Source organism: Protobothrops mucrosquamatus, unplaced genomic scaffold, assembly GCF_001527695.2.
Source record: "Protobothrops mucrosquamatus isolate PMUCROS unplaced genomic scaffold, P.Mucros_1.0 scaffold2151, whole genome shotgun sequence".
NCBI classification, from domain to species: Eukaryota; Metazoa; Chordata; class Lepidosauria; order Squamata; family Viperidae; genus Protobothrops; species Protobothrops mucrosquamatus.
In genome coordinates, this window is record NW_015388249.1 from 147,258 (window position 1) to 169,459 (window position 22,202).

At 38.4% G+C, this 22,202-nt stretch overlaps 1 protein-coding gene across 1 annotated transcript in view; it reads left to right on the top strand.

Moving 5' to 3' along the window:
- SYT16 (synaptotagmin 16) overlaps positions 1-21,695 on the top strand; it is a 37,641-nt gene extending 15,946 nt beyond the window's left edge. The window contains exons 2-5 of the mRNA XM_029285740.1: positions 6,504-6,754; positions 12,760-13,203; positions 14,623-14,812; positions 19,623-21,695. Of these exons, the coding sequence (XP_029141573.1) occupies positions 6,504-6,754; positions 12,760-13,203; positions 14,623-14,812; positions 19,623-19,936 (1,199 nt within the window). The 3' untranslated portion in view covers positions 19,937-21,695. The remainder of the gene's footprint in view (positions 1-6,503; positions 6,755-12,759; positions 13,204-14,622; positions 14,813-19,622) is intronic.
- Positions 21,696-22,202: the final 507 nt, after the last annotated feature.

The following is a 22,202-nucleotide window of genomic DNA, read 5'->3' on the forward strand; positions in this document are numbered from 1 at the left end:
CCCTGGTCACGGCCGACAACTGGTCATCCAATGTCAACCGCGAATCCAGGAGAACACCCAAGTTGCGGACCCGATCTGAGGGGGCCAAAGTTTCGCCCCCTATAGTCAGCGATGGAATCAGCTGACTATGCCGAGGCGCTGGTAGCCACAGCCACTCGGTCTTGGACGGGTTGAGTCTGAGTCTGTTCCTCCCCATCCATATAATTTGTATTATATCCAACTGCATAAATCTAAGTACTTACCTCTCTGCATGAACCAGTTTGATTTAGTGGTTAAGGCACCAGGCTTGAAAGCAAAAAACTGTGACTTCAAGTCTTACCTTAACCACAAGAGCCAACTGGGTGACCTTGGGCCAGTCACTCACTCTCAGCCTAACCCACCTCCCACGGTTGTTACTGTCGTCGGGTAAATAGGATGAGAAATGTGTCTTGGATTTGTTTGCTGCCTTGAGTTATTTCTAAAAATAATGAAGGCGGAATACATATAACTTTTTTAAAAATCCTTGTTTTTCTTTTAGTCTTTGGATCTTTTTCATATTCAGTGGGAAACGTAAGTTGTCAACGCTGCAAATACTGTATATTCTTGCTTTGACAATATGCAGAACTGTCTGGTATTTTTATAGTTAAACCAGGCAACAGGGAAAAAGGGAGGAGAATAAGGATAGCCCGGGAAAAAGAAACCGGAAGTAAATCACATCTTCCAAGTAGATTGGAAGATGTGAACCATGACCCCAAAATAAGGGGGGGGGAATGCTTAGAATGTATATGCGTAACAGAAGAGAAGCCAGACCTAAGCATTTCCACCATGCCGTACTGACGTCTCTGTAACCTTAATAAATGCTTTTAGGGAAAAATATGCCTGAAAGTCCTTTTAAGTGTTTCGTTAATCAGACACATGACATAAGTAGTATTACAGTAATTATTTATAAATTTGACCTCTGTCTACGGGGAAGGGAGATTAGTTACATAAAGGAGAGCCAAGACAATATTATTATCTAGCATTACGGATAGGGTAAAATAAAGTGAAAACAAAAGGAGGCTGATATCTTCACCCTGTATATATTCACATCTATATATAGTATGCACATACATGAAATGCATGGGTATGGAAGTTAGAAGGAGGCTTTCTCTGTTAATAGATAGAGATTGGATTCTTGTGCCTAGTTAGTATAAGACCAGTTCTGTAACTTTGACATTGAAGCATTTGCTACATTATTTTAGGCTTGCAAATGCTTGACTTTTCTATGCCTATAGCCTCATCCCTAAGCTTTGAGGTATTTCTAGAGTGAGTTTGAGGTATGAGCTAAGCTTACAAATTTGGCTATGAAAGAGCAGGTGTTTCAACACCATCGGCTACTAATTGATATAAAAAAAAATAGTGTGCCACTTCTTGATGTTTAATTATTTTTTTTTTTGCCATCTGCATCCAGGCAAACAACAGGAGGAATCTTTCCTTTGGGAACTGCTGGGGTGGGGGAGTGGTGGATATAAGTGACAATTTGTGTGCGTGCTCTCTCTTTTTCTCTCTCACACACATACAGTACACACACACTGTCAGATGCATTTGAATACACCAGCTGTCTAGTGTGTTACTATGTTGTGCTGCTTTTTTTTTTTAAGGATAAAGGAATACAGCTCTGACAACACAGATTTTTTTTCAGCATTGCCAAAAGTATATGCAAAGAATATGGAGCCATGTCTTTGAGGGCTTGATATTCTTTTGCACAAATATGTTGTTAGCCTTACTGTATTTCTGTATCCGGCATATGAGATTGCCTTCTCTTTGGTGGCCCAGAGGACTTGGAGATCTATCAGGCATGCTTTCTTCACAATCCCATCAGTTCTGCTGCCTTAATCAATAGGAACACCAGACTTCATGGTGACTATCGCCCCAGGTCAGAGTTTTCACAGAGCTTTTGACTGACTGACTACATTCAGAAAGTGAATCTGGTGACCATCAAAATGACGACTTTGACCAAGTAGCAAAGAAGTTGGGACTTTTAATGGCATTTTCTAGGCAGTGATTTTATTGTCTGATTCCAATACATTGATAGCAGACAGAAATAATTATTATGGAGTATTGCAGCTGATCTTGAAACCCTGTCCAGGTTCATTTATGACATGAATATACCTTATCCTTCAGGGTAGAATGGCGATTGGAATAGCTGGGGAGGCTTTTTTCATTTGTAATTAAGTTCAGATGATAATCATTGATCTCCAATAAATATTTCCTTTCCCAATCCTATAGCACTTTGTACTGTGTTTAAAATATTAATAACAGTGATGGCTAAATAAATGTTTAAGCCAAATTGCATTTTAAATATCTACTCATCATGTATGGCTCATGTGAATATTGTGGAGGATATAGGGAGCAAGGTTGAGCAGAGTCTGATTTACAGTTAATACGTTTGCCTTTTCAGCTGCAGAGTTAATGTCATTGCTTGTTTGAGGGATTTAATGTGAATCCTTCCTTTTTGTTTGCTGTAGCATTTGACATCTTCATTCAGGATAAAGTTGATGGGTAGAAAACCCTTACATGTGTACATTTATTCATAATTATTGAGATATTAGAAAATCAACTACTTCAAATAAAACAAATGAAACATCACCAATATTAAACACCAGTATCCTCTTCTTTGAAAGAAAAAAATGGAATGACAACTAGGGAGAGGAGGAGTTAAAAAAAAGAAACATTCATGATTGTTATGAAGATCACGAACAGAAAGGTGACACACCTCTTGGGAAAACACAATAGCTAATTTGAGATTCTGTATCTGGTGGCTCCTGCCTTGTTTTGTCTTTCTGAGCTTGTAAGATGAAGTTCTGCTGCGTTCTGCCCCCTGGGCTGTCAAAATCTTCTGTGTATCTCTCTTTCTCTCAGTGAGCAGTTATGGGGATGATGAAGATCTAACAACATCCTCAGACAGTGATGAAGAGGTGATTAAACAGTTTGAGATCTCAGTTTCTCGTTCGCAAAGCTTTCGATCAGGAGTTTCGGAAAAAGGAATCCAAGCAGGTTTGGAGCACAGGCCAAAATTTAACTGCTTGCTGTCAAATCATGAAGAATACAGTACTGAGGCCTCTGAAAGTGAAGGTATTTTATAACTCTTAAAAAAAACATGAATGGAAATTGCAGAGATAGACAGTTTGGCTCAGTCAAGGGATATTTAAAAGTGGTCAACAACGTGACTAGAATCTGCTCCAGGGTTGAAGGCCTATGGACCTCTTCTTACGACCAGCTGAACCTCTCTTAAACCTCTCTTAAACCTCTCTTAAAATTAGTCAAACCTTAACACTAAACATGACAAAAGCCAATAAAATCAAAAGCTTATAATTTTAATCTAAAGTCAACACATCACTTCAAAAATAAAATGGGAAAAAAATAAAATTAAAATAAAAAAAATATTTTTTAGGAGTACTTGGGAAATAGTACTTGGGAAACAAGCTTCTAAACTTCTCCTGTAATACATCTAGCACCTTAATAGGCTAATATAATAAAATTTGACTTGGATAAACTGTAATAATGATTTGTTCAGTGGCCATTCAAAGTTACGACAACACTGAAAAAAGTGACTTATGACCATTTTTCACACTTACGACCTTTGCAGCATTCCCTGTGGTAACATGAGCAAAATTCAGACATTTGGCATCTGGCATTTATTTATGAGGGTGTCCTGGGGCCATGTGTACTGGGGTCATGTGATCAACTTTTGCAACCTTCTGACAAGCAAAGTCAACAGGGAAGCCAGATTCAGTTAGCAACCGTGTTACTAACTTAATAACTGTGTCAAGAAAGGTCATAAAAATGGGGGCAAAACTCCCTTAACAACTGTCTTATTTAGCAACAGAAAATTTAGGCTCAGTTGTGATCATAAGTTGAGGACTACCTGTATGTATCAAGATGTCTTTGCTGATGACAACTCTATATAACTTCAGAAAATGAGTCAAGATGGTTTTTACCAGGTTGCTTGATCTAAATGACCAGCCTTTCTCAAATGCAACAACTTGAAGATGTGTAGACTTCAATTCCCAGAATCCCTCCACCAGCATGCTGAGGTTGAGGTTGCTGAAGCTGACAAACACTGGTTTAGATCAGACTTCTCCAATTAACACCCTCCAGAAAGAAAATGCCAAGTTGGAAAAGATGGAGTTTTGGTGTACCATGCACTTTGCAATATATCTCACTGACTGTTTCTAGTATAGCTAGTTCAACTTTTGGAAATTCTTTATGAGGAGTCCTGCAATAAACTTTTAAGTCAACTCCACAGCAGCATTTTCAGAAGAAACTGAATTATTTGTATTCTGAAATAGGCCCCATTGGCTTCAGTAAGGCCGGCTCCCAAGAGCAGGCATAGGATTACAGCCTTAGGCAATCAGTAGAAATTACATTTCTTAACCTTCAAATAGATTTTAACGCTTAACCGATACTCTGGCTACAGGCCAGATTTGCAAAGCACTGAATATGTGTGCTGGGGGAGGCTGTGTGTGGGAAGTGCGTAAAATAATTTCTCACTAGAGAAGCACGTCTATTCTGAAAGCTTACGGCATTTTATTTATTTATTTTAAATTTTAAAACCTGTCTTCCAGCCTACTGCTCTGATGTGTGCCAAGTGTACATCAAACATGTACTGCTTATGTTAGAGCTACAATCTGTGATGTACACCATGTTCTGTTCAACATCAGTGGTGCCCGGAGCTTTCATAGTGGAATGAAAAACATCCTACAGCACTCTTGTAGGAAGGAAATCCCATGGCCCTCCAAACAGACAGATTCTGGACAATCACATAGAGAACTGCAATAGTGGTGAATATCTGTAGCTCAGGTGTAGGATGAGGGTGTAGGGTAAGAGTCCAAATCAACCACACTGCCAACCAGAGACAGCACTGAACCTCAACCAACACATGCAAGCCCCCCTCCCACTAGCAGTTCACCTCCCAATGACCCTGAGGTGATGTAACCTCCCCATCACAAGATCCATCACCAGACTCACTGATGACTCACACCTGACCCATCACAAGACCCATCACAGACCCTCACTTGTCACACCCACACCTGAAGCCCTTATAAACAGAAGAACACTGACACTGAGATCCCCTAAACTCTGCTGTTTAGATGTTACCTGGTAACGAAATGTTCAGAAAACAACCCACAAGCTCGGAGAACAAACCTTCACTCTCAGATAGAGAATTGTATGCAGGATGCCAGTCTGTTTGGTTGGTTACCTGGAAATAGGTTGGAGCTGATTTTCAGTTAAACACTCATGAAATCAAAGGTTAATTAGTGGTGACTTCAGGAAGACTTAATCGTTTGCAAATTTGAATGAGGAAGAAATGCTCTATAAATGTTTGGAAATCTCAGTAGCACATCTGAACTTCATGAAACAATTTCTATTATTCCTGGTTCTGCCAATTTTGCTTCCTTTTCCCTTTTATTTTTCTACTGGATATAGGGATTGCAGTGTAGAAGGAATCATTTAGAGCAGGCGCTTAGCCTTCTAAAGGCCTTGACTGTGGTGCTTCAGAAGTCCTTTAAAAGTTATTCTTCCATTGTAATTTTTAATAAAAGAAGGGGGAAATCATTACACTAATTACATTAATACAGTTAATTAAACTTCTTAAACATTAGTTTGATTACAGTGGCAATGGGTGCACAGTTGAAAGACCTGAAAAGCCACATTGGGAACAAATCATTGGGCAGTAGGTCTGTCCATGAGGTTGCTAAGAATAAACTCTGATTTGGTGGCACATAATCACTCACTTAAAATTACTAATAATTTGGAGAAAGATCATGTTAATAGCATTTAATTATGGTGTCTCATTATTTTGGAACAGTTTACTGTCAAAAGTTTCATGAAGCTTTCATTACAGAAGTTATTTAAGATGGTTCAGTTCCACCAAGCCTTCAATTGTAATTTGTTACTACTGGTATCCGATCTAGAGAAATGTAGTTTATATTTCATTGTTTTATATTTTTAGTAACCTGCTCAGAGCCTTTGGATTGGAGAAAGCTATAACACCTGCATATAAGTTATTTGTAAACTTAAATTTGAATCTGCAGTTATCCTGTCATTTATTTTAATTAAATCTACACATGTTCTAGTCAGCCAGCCTCTGTGGATTGGCCCTGCATGCTGGCTAAGCCTATGAAAGACCAAGTCAAGCTTTTTCAAGCTCTCAGCTTGAAAAAAGATGCATACCTTTGATATAGAAAATAGGTTTTTATGATGTTCATCATAGGGAATCACTGGAGTGTATATATGAAACAAACTTCCTAAGTATGGGACTAACTATGGTTATACCTTTAAATGACATCAGTGTCTTGTCATTTATAACTAACTAATTATAACTAAATCTGAAATCTTCAGAATCCTCAGAACCTTTTTTGAACTGGAATAGTTTTATTTCATGCTAGGAACTCACAATCTATGTAGTATCATTTCAGGGACTTGAATTGGAGTATGTATATCTATCTAAATATTTTTTTCTTTGAAATGCATTAATTTAGATGGGTTTAGCCACCTGAGTTACCAGGACAACTTGTCTTCTCATGAAGATGACCTTCTATCCATCAGTTCAAGAGTGGCGGTGGAGAGCAGGGGCTCTGGACAGCCAAAAGACTCTGAGGTGGATGTTAGTGCAACGCCCAGCCTCAGCCGACAAGAAACCGAAGGGAGTCTGGAAATGGAAACGGCTTTCAGCAATCAAGGGTTTGATGGGAATGATGAAACTGACAGCTCATTGGCTTGGAGTCCAGAGGTAAGAAAAAGTATTTTTATATAAGAGTGTGCATAGGTCTTGTTACCAAGGGCTGCTTTTGCATGTACTATCTTAGGACTACCTAGTGAATCACAAAGTTTGGGTATTTGTGTTTTCACCATCTTTGGACTGTGGATATTCTCTGAACCCATTTAGTAGGATGGTTTTCATAGGATCATGTCCATGTTAAAGTGGCAAATATAAAAGGTTCATATTTCAAAGCTCTTGGATTTGTAGGATCATCTCATCATCTAAATACCTAATTTGTAGGCTAGTTGTGAAGTCAGATGGGGAATAATTGATGCACATATGGATGAATAACTTCACTACTTGAGTATGTCTGTACAGATAACTTAAATTGACAGTCAAATCCCTTTCTTTAGACATTATTGCAAACTGTAGTTCCAAGTACTATGCTACATACCTCTAGTGGGAATTCTTAAAGATTGTGACAAGTTGCAATCCCTTGGACTATATAGGAAATATGAAACTTGGCTCTTCTCTACAATGAACCTACAAGAGCAACTGATATTATTCCCACTGTACAAATTGTAAATTGAAATGGAAAACTAAGATTTTATTTTAGAGGGTCTCCTCTTAGTTTCAAAAACCATTTCTCTGTCCTACTGTGGTTTCCATTCCATTTATTGCTAACAGAGCAATTTTGCTTGTTAGAATTTAATAGAGCAGGATGTTATAATTCCTGTCAGGGATGCTGAGAGTTGAATCCTACATAGTGACAGGAGCAATCCATTCAGGAAATCAAGTAAATTATATGTGAAGTTTCTCCCATCTTCAAACAATCTTTGTAGTGCATGATTTGTCTTCGTATGGTAGCCTTTGGATAGTGGGCGATGCTCACTTGCAGATCTTGAAAGTTGCATTCTACTGCCTCTGAAATGTTTTAATGTAGAGCAGGGAGTGCCATATAATTAGTCTTGTACCTTCTTTCTCTCCTCTGTATATTGCACAGGCATCTTGTGATAAATGTTTGTGGGTACCCATTCTGCCTGAATTGTTCACTTAGGTACTGAATAGAATGGAATAGAATGGAATAGAATAGAATAGAATAGAATAATTTTATTATCATTGTGTATCTCACAATGAAATTAAGTGCTGTCCACAGTGCACCCTACACACAAGTAAAAACCACAAGTAAAAACATACGTTATATACACGCATCCTTCACATTCTATTTACCATTACACTGTCCTTAATATTGCACTTCAATGTTGCACTATACAATAGTATTTAATATGGTTACAGCTCTGGGATAAAAACTATTTTTCAGCCTACTTGCTCTCCAGTTGGTTTTTTGCTGGGTACTACAATGTATTCTTACCCCACTTTATAGTGTTTTGATGCAACTCTTTTTATGTGACAGTGATAATCACAATGTTTGTGACTGTTTGTGCAAAAAACGTGGCCCAAGGTTGTGACTAGTAAGCATTTTCTTATGTTTGGAGCACCGAACATAGCAAGTCTGGATCTCTGTATACAACCACTACATCCCTAACATATAATTGTACGATCTTTGATACCTTTGTTTTTAGATCTAGTTTTTTAGGACCTTAATTACTCATCAGACAGCTGATTGGCTTGCACATCTCTCCACTCTGAATATCCGCTCTCATGATCAGGCTGTTGATTTACAAAAAGGCTGTACAAACTTTTTTTCCTTTTATTAGCTCCTCTTTATCATTCCTTCTGAACCTACAAGGAATTGATCACTTGGTCCTCATTGAGTTCTTCATCTACATCTTCTTCTTATTTCTAAGCTTTTATCTCAAGGGCTGAACTGAAATGAAGGAGACTAATCATTCATTTTAAGCTCCTCCCATATGATTTATACAAAGATCCCTCCTGCTGATCCTCTTCTTCCTCAGTCTTATCCCCCTCTTCATTTCTCTGTCTTCCAATCATCTCAATTCGTTGTGGAATTAAGATTATATAGTTTCTCCCATCCCACTCCAGGAATATACATGTCCTTCTGTTAGAAATAGAAGGTGTTGGGCCTGTCCCAACTCAGTCATTTAGAAAAGAAAAGCCTTTGACTGCATCATAAGTGAAAGGAATAGCTTTACTAAAGACAAGTGCTTATAAGCCAGGTGAAAGCCAGATCTGAGGTTTGCATGCAAAATCTGCCCACTTCCTCTTTTCCAGACCCCTTCCCCCCATTATCTGTTTAGTGCCCAGTGGGATTCAAATAAATTGTTTAGCTAACAGTTCTGATTCTTGGCGGGCTCAGTGATGCGCCATATTCCATTCCCATAGTTGTGGCCTTGTTGTCATCTGGCCAATGTTTCTGCCAAGCATTTGGTATAGTTTTGGTTTCTGGTTATTCTCTCCCCATGTGTTGGCTTGCCCCTCTCCCCTCCTTCTCTTTTCCCCAATCCGCACCCCCGGGTCATGGCAGTCTGGCTTCAGTGAAGTGGAGATGAGGTGGAGCAGGATGACAGCAATGACATTTGGAGTTTTGTTTTGTTTTTATAAAAAAACAACTCTCTTTTTAAAAAATCTTCAAGCAAAAATTTCTGAGTAAGTCAGTATATATTAATTAATTACCCCTTATAATACGTGTCCTCTCTGTGTGCAGTAGTTACATATTGGGATAGAAATTGGAAAGATCCAGTTTGAAATCCAGCCTCGGTCATGGAAACTCATTGAACAACTTTCAGCCAGTTCGTCTATCTCAGCCCAACCCACCTGGGGGGCGGGAAATGGAGAAGGGATGTTACTTTGTACTTCTGGAGGAAAGGCAGTTTGATAAGTAAAACGAAGTAAACAATATTTTAAAAGTGCAAAGTTGTCATCCTGATTTTTGAGCAGCCACTTTCCTCATTTGGACAGCACAAGCAATTGTGATTTTTATAAGCTAGTATATTCACCTTCTCACAGGAGAGCTACAAGAAAAAGAAATGAAAGGAGTAGGCAGCACTAAGCCTCATCTCCTGGGCTCATTCCAGCAAAGTATGTTGCCCTGGAACCATTATGTCTGAACTGGGCTGTTCAAAGTAGAGAAATTGCTTCAAAAACCTGCATTCTGCTGCATTTCAGTCTGTCTGTGCTGGGTGCTTCCCCTCCAGCTACATTGTGTAGCAGGTGTAAAAGGCTGAATCTCATTTTCTAACTTTCTAAAAAGGTCCCATCATCTCTGAACTCTATTCAGACTTTCGCCTATTCAGAAATAGAAATCTCACTTTGGCAATGTAGGTATAAATAACATGTTAGGGCCATTTCCATAATTGCCTGTTTTGTCCAGCAATGTTGTCTCCCCACCTCTCCCCATCCTACTCACCCACCTTCATCTCTGCTTTTTTCTTTCATCTCACATATTTGTACAAAAACCTTTCTGGGATGAGTAGTAGCCTTTTTTTTAAGATGACATTCAGCAAAATGTTAACTTTTATTCTATCTTCCTCCCTGAAGAAAGAGTATTGTTTTTGGAACTATTCAGCATTTGTGAATTATTTTGGAATTCATCATCATCATCTTAGCCATTGTCTATCCACTGTAGGATGAAGGTTTCTTCTGCATGCTTCCAACCAATTTGGTGGACGCTTTTTATCAAGTAGATTTTGAAATTAATACACATATTTATTTTTGCATATAATACGTTGAAGTGCAAATATTTCTAGAATGACTCCAATTCCAGTAGAGCTTAAAATACTGTTCTCTATTCTGGTACCTCTTGCTGAAAGGCAGTATAGCTGACTGTGTTTAAAGGCTGAGATTGAGCAAGGTGGCATTTTGTTCTGTAAGCCTTAGGTACCCTCTGATTTACATACATACCAGTGCTGACCTATAACAATAATAAACATTAACTAAATGAACAGTATATGCCTTGTTGTATTCTGTGGCAAGCGCAGGCAGAAATATTTCTCATTATAAATCACCCAGGTATCTTTTTAAAGATTCCAACTCTTTCCACACCCAGATAAATAGCTTAGTTATTCACCTATAGTCAATCACGGTCTTACAAGTAGACATGACCAATTCTGTGTCTGTTTGTCAGCCCATTATTTAGCCAGCAAAATGCAGCATTAGTCTGTATATTCAGGATAGCTAATGCAGTGGGAATCGGGATCCATGAAATACTTTGAACAAGTGCCTGTTCAGGAAGAATAATTGCAATTATCTAGAACTAAGGAGAAACTTCCTGACAGTTAGAACAATTAACCAGTGGAACAACCTGCCTCCAGAAGCGGTGAATGCTCCAACACTGGAAGTTTTTAAGAAGAGACTGGACAGCCATTTGTCCGAAATGGTGTAGGGTTACCTGCCTGAGCAGGGGGTTGGACTAGATGACCTCCAAGGTCCCTTCCAACTTTATTACTACTACTACTACTACTACTACTACTACTATTATCATTATCATCATCATCATCATCATCATCATCATCATCATCATCATCATCATCATCATCATCATCATCAATTGACTGCACTCTTAGGGTGTTCAAGCCAGGATTTAACTCATTTTTTTTTAATGAAATCAGTCTTGTGTACCACAGATCATAGAATCATAGGGCTGGAAGGGAGGGAGCTTGAAGGTATTCTAGTCCAACGTCCTGTTCAAGGCAGCAGACCTTATACCATCCTGGTCAAATGGTTGTCCAGTCTATTTTTCAAAACCTCCAGTGATGGAGCTATCCCAACTCCGGGAGTCAAGCTATTCCATGTAAGATTTCTAGCTAAATGCAGCCAACCCACTTTGCAGGGTAGCAACCAAGGATATAAGAAACTTTATGTTTCTTATTAGAGAATTGATAGAGTACTGAGCACCAGGCAGAATACAAAGCATGGTGGGTGACCTGTCTCTGGTGAAGTGATTAACAAGTAGTTGTCATGGCCATCATCAACATCATTGTTAATATTTCTTTCTGGCACTTCCATGCCATTTTCTGAATAAAAAAATATAATCAAGGCAATTGAAAGGAGAAATAGTGACCAGCAGCAAAAGAATAATATATAAAATATTCTGCACCAGTGCTCTAGAAGCGTTCTGAAAAACAGCTGTAGGAGTGAATCCTTAAATTCCTTCTGCAGACCTATTCTGCTCCCTGAATATCCTGTTCTTTCACAGCATGTTTAAATAGAAAGGACAGGTCTCTATGGCAACCCTTTTTAATCTGAGATTAAAAAGCACCTTTGAACAGAAAACACACACCCAGGAAACTAAGCACCTGACTCTCCCCCTTTCCTCTTCATAGGCTTTCTTTTATCAAAAGGTAGTGCTTTGTATTAAAAAAAGAAGAAGAAAAGGGGTTAGACGAAAGGTAGATAAATCTGTCTGGGAAAACGCATTGAAAAATAGCAAAGAAAACATTTTGTGTGATTTGATGTCATCTGTAGGCATGAAAAGGCTTAGATTTACTGCCCAGAGAAGTCTAAAAACATATGTTTATGCCTTCACAAGGATGAAGACATAAGTGGAATATTCTGCTTTTATGATAGAACCCAGTAATGCATTTCTTTTTGTACAGATAATAAATGGCATTCAAGAATTTGTCCCAAAATCTTTTCGTCAAGCTTAATTCTTACTTATCTTTCATACTTATCTTTTCAATAATGGAGGGTTTTCTTCTTAGATGTGAACTTCTCTTCCATATTCAATCCTTTGATCTTAATATGTAACTCCTCTGTACGGATTCCCCTCCCCATTCTGTTTGGCCTCCTGACTTTCACAAATAACCATCCAACCATATTTCTCTGAAGCTCCTAACTCTTACCCATTCTTCCCTGATTTCCAGGCCATGCTATGTTCCCATGTCCATTATCTGTTTTTCCTTTTGAATTCCTAGATGTTGCCTCTTTTTCTCTATCTTCTCCACTACCAAAAAAGGCAGAGGTGTCCTCTTGACTTCTTGCTTCCCCCCCCCCCCCATTTCTTGTTGGCAATTGGACAATACCCAGAATCATCGTTCTGCAATTTTTATTGAATTGCTATCTATTAGTAAATAATGGGGCTATTAAATTCCAATTTTGTATTTTTCTTGCTAAAGGAACATGAAGAAGCAGATGTCATTCCAGCTCACACTAGTGCCTATGAGCCAATTTCAAGATGTGGTGACTTAGATGTCATCTTTGATTACAAACCATCAAGCCAGAAATTGGTAGTGACTATTGTTGAAGCTAAAGATATCCCAGACAAGGACCGCAGTGGAGCAAGTACCTGGCAGGTACACACCGTCCTGATGCCCAGCAAGAAACAGCGAGGAAAGACAAGTGTCCAAAAAGGCCCCAACCCAATGTTCAAGGACAAGGTGACCTTCACTAAGTTGGCACCTGAAATGCTGAGCAGCTTTGCCCTCCGGTTCCGCCTCTATTCTGTGCGCAAAATGATGAAGGAGAGAATGATGGGTGAGCAGCTGTTTTATCTTAGCCACCTCAACCAAGAGGGGGAAATGAAGACCACACTGGTTCTGGAACCAAGGAGCAACTTATGTGTAAGTACAATTAAACTGGGGGCAAATTACTGAAGTCCTTATCGCATTTCCTTTCTCTGGGATAAAAGAGGAGAGTTTACAGCCATGAACTACATGCTGCGCATAAACTGCATGATCAAGATTGATCTATAAAATAATTTTCAATAATTGGAATCAGAAATGCTATAAATAGCGTGAGGGCAACAAATCTAGTGACCCCCTCAAATGTTTTAGACTTCCATTTAAACATTTGAAATCCAAAAATCTGCATTAGTAAAATGCATGCTTGGTATGAAACCACAGGTGCATGCAAAGGCTTCATAGAAAAAGTGGGTATTGAGGAAAAGCTTGAACAAAGCAGGAATGAAGTCACGGTTCAGATATTTAGAGGCAGTTATGCATGAAGGCAGAAAGAAAAAAAGTAGGATTTTCTAAGTGGAAATATCAAGATTATATCAGAAATATATCTGAAAATAAAGGCAAAGAAGGAAAGTGGGGAAAGGAGAAGAAATATTTTGGAATAGTGACAAAGGACTTATACTGGAGCTGGGTGTGGTCAAGAAGCCAAATGAAGATTTTCAGGAAGGGCAAAACATAGAAAGAGAATGAAAAAAGTGATGGATCCTTGGTGCTCTTTGAACGTGGTTGTTTTCTTGAAGATGTTTCATTACCCAAACTATCACTGAGGATGCTACCTAGTTTGGGTAATGAAACATCTGCAAGAAAACAATCAAGTTCAGAGAGCACCAGCGATCCCTCATTTCAACCCTGAGCTACAAATATTCTCCTTTATTAGTAATGAAAAAAGTGAATAATTATTAATAATCTAGGGAACTTCTTTCTCTGGAGGCATATTATGAATGTTGAGAACATGTTGAGTACTCACAAGATGGCTATGGGGAACTACATGGTTGCTATGGCAAATTGAACCAGCTACAAAGTACTGATTCACCATAATGTTATCTGCCTGGCCTTTTTAGTTTAAAAAGTCAAAGAACAGATAAGAAGATGTAAGAAACAGGTTTCTGCTGGACTGCTTTATACATTATGCTAAGCCACCATGTAGTTTGCTTGCTTGCTTGTGATCTGGCATGCTGTATGAATCCACCTATTGCAATCTATAAAATACGCATTACATTGTAATAAGATAATGGGTGCCTCTCACCAACTAAATGAACAACTAATGTCAACCTGGTAGAAGGCATCTGTGAATGGAAGTATTTAACTGTGAAAGCTTATGCTGCCCATTTTTCTCTAATCTTAATTTTATGCAAGACACACACATCACAGTTGCAATAGAATAACCTGGTTAGGTTTCTATATTTTGAATTTTACCTGCCTGTTTTAGTGGAGAACTCTATATAATACTGAAGAATTTTAATTTCTAATTAATACTTTTTGTTGTTGTTGGCTTTTTTTTTCATCTCTCCTCATCCAAAGAGTGGAGGCTCCCAACTGAGTCTCTCGGCCATTTCTCACAGTGACAGTGCTTCTTCAACCCAGTCTCTGTCACACGGAGGAGTTCCAGAATTGCTGGTAGGACTATCCTACAATGCTACAACAGGCAGATTGTCAGTTGAGATGATCAAAGGCAGCCACTTCCGGAACCTTGCCATTAACAGACCACCAGGTACATAAAAATATGACCTCTGGGTCTCATGGATGTAGAACGTGGACTATCATTGCCTTGCTTCTTTGATATGAAAAGGCACCAGCCTACAAACACTGGGGCCATGTTGAAAGAAAGGCCTTACCTTGGGGTATACATGTCCCATTTATGAATCCAAACAGGTTGGGGGGGGGAGGAAGTATCTGAAAAATCTGAAATGTTTAATTAGAAATAATAGAAATATGTCTGTTTGTGGAAAGCAGATCCTTTCTTTTCCTGGACTCTAGCTTGAAATATTTAGGATCATGTTTGCTCTGCTCCTCAAGATCAGTTTAGGCTCAGGAAGGAAGGAAGGGCACAACTTCTCTATTGTAAGCACAAGAGCTTTGGTTTTCTAGGACTTAGTCATATATATTCTTCCAAATCACAAAGAAGCTCTTCTGCCATTTGGGCTTCTCTTTTGGCATTTCAGTACAGAATTTTTGAGGAATGCGATTTCACTCTGTAGTTTCCAGTTTGGTCATTCAGAGCTGCCTATGCTTCAGTTGAGTCAGGTTGGGTGCTTAGGGTATTTTTGACACATCTGAGTAATGAGTTGCCTTAGCAACTATAAAGCTAGACCAGAATTGGTTGTTACATTAGACTAGGTAGGATTTTCCTGACTCCTCAATTTATCTGACCTCTTGGGCTAAAAGCTCCAGGGCACTGTTTTTCAACTTCCTCTGGCTGGCAGTTCTGGGAGTTGAGGTCCACACATTTGACTTTGCTGAAGTTGAGAAACACTGGCCCAGGACATCAGAAATCAGGTTATGGACTAGATTGGCCTTGGACTAAAAGCTGCTTTGGAGAAGGTCAGCTGAAGGATGGAGAAGTTGGCATGGTTTATCTATTGGCTCATTAGTTTTTCAAGAATTTTGAAAGAACGCTTGATTTCTTTGAAATCTTTGTTCAGCTTGCCAGGCACCTTTAAGCACAATCTGTTACATTGGATTCAGATTATTTTTCTTCTCTCTCCCAGTTGTCTCTTCTGAATTGTTTTTTTTAAAAAATTGATTAAACCAAGAGAAAGAGAAGACCAAGAACTTATCTCTACGAGGATTTTAAACATTTATTCCCCCCCCCCCCCCATTTTGCTTTAATTACTCAGTTTCTTCTCTTCTACTTTTCCTAAGGAATACACACAAATGCAGGAGCAAGTTTCTTGTCCTTAATATAATTTCAGTTTCCCCACTACTTAGTGTTTGTCTCAGCTTGTATTTTTAATTATTTTGTTTCCTCTCAAAAGAATGTGCAATAATGTACAGTATAGGATTGGAATGAGATGATTTCCTGCATTGCTAATTAATGCTTATGTAAAGGTACTGTGAAAACTCTTTATTTTAAAAACATAGATTTAACTGTGAAAAAATAAATAGACAACAAAAAGGTGCATGCCTAATAGTGCAAAAAGAAACTGATTAAGGCAAAAAAATAAATTTCTGCCAAGAGAGGGGGACAAAACCAAGCCTCAGGCTTCACAACTCTTCAAAAAGAAAAAAAAACAGATTTCATATGATAATTAGGGCCTTGCTTGCCTGTGGTAATATCCCCAGCTTATTATCTTTACTACACAAATATAATAACAATAATATACAAAAAAGCACATTTGTGCAGTGAAAAACACAAATTCTGATTTGGGCTAAGGATGGGACTTCCTCTGAAAGAAACTGAATATAATTGAGATGTAACCTTTGACTGCAGAAGCTATTATCAAACATGTTTCACCTGGCAAAATCATCACAAGGTTGGAAGTGTAGGAAGATTCAGTGAAACTTCAATTGCAGCAAGTACTGTAGCTTGTCACAGTAAAGCCATTGTCTTCTGGAATGTGAACAACAGAAAGATAAGCTAATTTGAATCATATGAGATTGATTTGCTGCCTTCCATATTGAGCTCATTCATTTTTCTTATAATGGCAGTAGTCCACATTTTTAGAAGTCGGAATAAAGCCTGCCTGCCACAAGTAAATTTTTGGATTAGATGATGGCCTTTTCTTGAATATGTTGTAGCACTGCCATGGAATGGAGCCTATCTTAATCCAGCTTTGTGTTTAGCTATTTGTCTGGTTGCCATAAGCTAGAAGGAATTCAAAATTGGCAAGTACACTATGCTGGTTGAGAAGGATGTTCCCTTAGTTGGTTCAGAGGAAAGCAGTTTCTTCTTACAAATTTGCTAGGAGACCAGTGGCCTAAATTTCCACGGTTGTCACAGGAAAGACAGCCCAAATGGAAATACCAGAATAAATATTGTTGCAGACTTAACAAAGTTAACTTAACTTAAATGTAACTTAACCTGTTACATTCCCACATGCTGTCAAGGGTGAATCCTAAGCCTCAGGGTCTGGTCTACATTATCAGTCCTGATACACTTACTAGGATTCATCTTATAGTAAAAAGATTTGCTGGAAATTTGTTGCCCACCACTTGATGTATCCTATATATGTCCAGTTAGATAAATACAAAGAGTATATATTTCAGAATGAATAAAGTTGCAGTGGGCAGCTTTATTTTGTTTTCAGGCAAGGTTTCCTGGTGGAGCATGGAAAATAAGGACCAACGCCTTGTCCCAAGTACTGAGATAGTCATATAGATTTAACAACACTTACTGGCCTAGCCCTGCAAAACAAATTCAGTTTCCTGAGTGCATCATATAAAGCTGTTTTATTTCCTCTGTTTAGCTTCTGTTCTGTTTGCTTTCTGCTGGAGCATGTGATGTTCTGAGGAGCTGACTAAGTCAGCTGTATGAGGGTCAAAGTTCTTGTGTTTGCTAGGCAAGCAGTGGGTGTTCTACTGAGCCCCAGTTGAAGATTTCTGCTTCATTCCCAGTGAGGAAGATCAACCTCCATCATGGTACCCTTTCATGTTCATCATGGCAAGTCCCATCAAGTTCCATCATGGCAAGCCTATTTCTTTAATTGGAATTTCTAGCCAGGGAGAATCTGTTTTTTAATTTCCTGAATAGATAAATTATTCCTACACAGAATAGATTCTGTAGAGTTGTCCCAAAGGTGCCTTTTCTTGTTTTTTTTTCTTTGAAAGTGTTTCGCTTCTCATTCAAGAAGCTTCTTCAGTTCTAAATGACTGGATGGGAATTCTATTGAATTGAGCAATACATTCCTTTTGGTTAAATTGCCTACTGGAAAAACTTTTTTAGATTAGGCTCACCTTTGGCTCACTGGGACTAATTCTTTTTTGTCTTATGATGCTTCTGGAGAAACTCACCTGGTACTGCTATTTAGGGGCCAGTGAAACTGGTGTGTATTTGTTTTATTTATGTTGCGTATCAACTTTTCTTCTGGAGCTTAAAGTGAAAGCACTCCCTTTGCCAGTTTTTTCCCATAATAACAAACCTGTAAAATGAAAGTTGTGCTGGGAGAGGAGAATAAGTGACATGCAATGATGGTGGACTGGAACCTGGTTTTTTTTCAGTCTTTAACCAATATACCATACTGGCTTTTACTCAGCACAAAATTTCTCTGCTATAATTTGTACCTGTATTTCTACAGGTACAAATGATTTATTACCAGCATTTTTTTTGCCATTCTTCAGGAGAAGACTCCAGAAAATGGTTCACATGTCCCAAGCATGATTAAAAATAATATTTTATCTCTTTTGTAGGATATGTGTATGTTTTTGCCTAGGGCAGGGGTAGGCAACCTTGGCTCTTTTATGACTCGTGGACTTCAACTTCCATGCTGGCTCAGGAATTCTGGAAGTTGAAATCCACGAGTCATAAAAGAGCCAAGGTTGCCTACCCCTGGCCTAGGATATTCAGTTCTGAAAGTTGAAAGGTAGCATACGTATTTTTAAAATTTGAGCAGAGGATAGATCAAATCATCACATGGCTTCATTTGGAGAGAAGAAGATCGTCATTCCCCAACACACATGTTTGTGATTTGAAAGATTAAGTGATTGAGGAATAGAAATTATTTTAGTAGTTTTCCTAACCAACCGAGCACAACAAAAAAATAATATTACCATTTTTGGGTGATTGATTGCTGAATTTTGCTGGTGCTGTGAGGGATTGCCCAAAGAGGCTAGTGACCATGCATATCTAACAGGCTACAAGTGTTTGACCTAGCTTCAGCATTTAGGGCATCTTGTCTGGGAATTTACTATATAAACACGAATTGTAATCCTGAACATATATTAAATTCTTTTTTCCCCCTAAATGGCTTCATTTCTTTCTCACATAATATATACACATAGTCCTTGTTCTGTACGGCATAAATGCACAGAATAAGTAATGAGAGAGGATGGAACTCTTTGAAGAGAAGCAGGATGTCCTTGATTTTAAAGTGTGCCTCTCTGTTCATACCCAAAATGAAATTTCATGCCTCATCTTCAGCATAGTGCAATACTAAAAAAAAAATCCCATAAAGAAAAAGAGCCATATGGTGTAATGAAAAGCCTACAGGCTGCATTTTATAGAGGACATTCTGGGATAAGCTTGTAAGAACATTGCTGCATATTCCTAAACATTAATGTTTGATTTATTTGGTTTTTGTATTACGCCATGATTTCAATTAGCTAAAGCGATATGCTTTAGGCAAACTGGTGGCTTCTCTGTGTGATATATTAGATATAAGAGAAACAAGCAGACATATTTTTCTTTAAATAAACATCCGGGTGCTTTGGGCCAGTCACTCTCTATCAACCCAACCCACCTCACAGGGTTGCTGTGGTGAAAATAGGAGGAGGAAGATGGGGGTTTGCCGCCTTGAGTTATTTGTGAAAATAATAAAGATGGGATAGAAATAAATAAACTTTTACCGCTTTAATGTTGCCTGCAGATACTTATGGGAAACTCTGCCTTCTGAACTCTGTTGGTCAAGAAATGTCTCGTTGCAAGACATCTGTTCGACGAGGGCAGCCAAATCCTATCTACAAAGAGACATTTATCTTCCAAGTTGCCTTGTTCCAGCTCTCAGATGTTACCCTGATGATCTCCATCTACAATCGCCGCAGTATAAAGCGCAAAGAGATGATTGGCTGGATTTCTATGGGTCAGAACAGTAGTGGAGAAGAGGAGTTAAGTCATTGGCAGGAGATGAAGGAATCTAAAACGCAGCAAGTGTGCAGATGGCATATGCTCCTGGAGTCTTAGTGGAAACCTCAACAGTTCCAATAGGTGCAGGGCATTCGTCTTCCCAGCATTTGACATATAAAGGACTATTGGTTTCTATTATAACTGGACTTCTGATGCTCTTTACTAATGGAATTATTCTGTTAGGTTATTGCCCTTTTATTTTTAGTTATAGGAAATTGCTTGAAGTGACAGGTAGGCAAATTGGCTCAGAACTTTATGCTCTCCCTTCACCCACCAAGGATTGAGATTGAGTGTTCCAATATCAGCCCAGCATCTTCACTGGTAATGAGATTTGCTCTTGGTCATGTCGCTGTACAGCCATATTTGCTTGAGTGAGGTATGTGCCTTTGTTGTGAGGAAAGGCTGCAGAAATTATCATGAAGCAGTGATCATGAAAATGGTATACACTGGTATCTCGGTACTCATTGTTAATTGGTTCTGGGAGACACAATGAGTACAACCAAACAAATTCTTCCCATAAGGAATAATGTAAATAAATGTAATGCATTCCCAAACCAAAAACAAGGCACATTTTAAAGGCAATATGTAAAAAGACAGGGTTGTATACCATTACTTTATATGAGAAATAAACCTAACAATTAATAAACACTTAAATAAAATAAAAACTTCACTTTACCTGTACTGATGAGGAAAAAAAGCTCAAAAATACACAAAATGACCACAAAAACTAAGACAAGACTGCAAGGGGATGTGCACAGGCCAAGAGCTTCTGCGTGACTAAATGCACCACCCTTTGTTTCACCTGGAAAGGGTAACAAGTCATGAGGCAAACGACACCGACAAGTTCTAGCTTATGCGTTGAGTACAAACAAATCATGAGTACTGGAACAAAATTTTTGCATCAAAATGCACTGAGTAGCAAATTGGATGAGTTTCAAAGCTGTTGAGTACCAAGACACCACTGTATTAGGACAGTTTTGTGAAAAGGTTTCAGGCCTAATCCACTTCACTTAAGTGTATTTGCCTCAGCTCTAATTCTCTGACTGCAATAAATAAGATGGATTTTGATTCCTGACAAATAGTCACTTAAATTTTTCTCTTTATAAATATAGACTTCCCAAAGGCTTAGTTTGAACCATGTGCACATATATCCAGAAAATATCAGATATGTGTATATTATCATTAATGCAACTTAATCATAAAATGACATTGAACCTGGAGTGTTCAGTGTCCTGCATTTACTGTATTTTTTTTCCAAGCTAGCTATATTTCAACCTGGCTGCTGTGGCTTCTAACTTTCCATGACAGCAACGAAATAACATGTAGATGTGGGTTCCATCTATTCCTTTTAATATATAATGTTCTTTTCTCTTAGGAGCAACCAAACACTTGTCCTTTATATTAGGTTCTCCATAGGCAGGCATACATTATTACTCTTATCACCATGGAAGCTGTGGATCCCCTTAGCAGTTCTAGCTCTATGAGTGCTAAAAAAGAAATTTAAGAGACTGGATGCCTGCAGTATTGACAGCAGCTATCTTGAATCTGGTGCCATCTGAATGTGCAGAACTTTAATTATGATGATCTTAACTAGGAAGAAGTCTGATCGGGAAAGGTTGGTTTTAGGAAAGTATAGAGGTTCAGAGATTCTTTGGAAAGATGATAAGACGGTGGTAAAAAAGACACCTTCCTTTGTTATGCTGAATTCCAGAGGAGACTCTGAAGTGTGCTCAAGTACCTTTTGACCAGTGATCTCTCCTGATAGTTGACTTCTCTGAAAGGCTACACAGGAACCTCTACTACAGCATGCAAAAAAAAAAAAAAGTTTTGAGAAACACATTGTTTTAAATAACTTGTAAATAAACTTCAAAACTATCTTAGAAATGGACCAGAGAGTAATATGGTGCTGGTAATGGGGACTTCCTTATTTAAAACCTGGCCACCACGGGGGACAAAACCTGTTACAGAACACTAATTTACCATAATGCTTCCTGTCCTTCTAGTCATCCCATCCTGCCGGACACCATTTAGGGTCCTGCTTCTTTTATCTTTGTCATTTGGGGATGCATTTGGCACATTTTGTGCTGCAAGGATTTCTATATTATAAGGAGGTTTAAAGGGCCCATTTGAATCTAAAAGGCATTCTAGAAAATAAAAATTATGGTTGGAGGCTGCTGCTTGGTTTTATAGTATATCTTGTCGCATTTTCCTGAAACTTTATTTTAATATATTTTATATTGTTCCCATGTTTTAAATAGTTGTTCTTAAAATGTAAAAAGTGAAACGGGACAGGGAGCCTGGGAGTTACCAAGGAAAGTGAAGT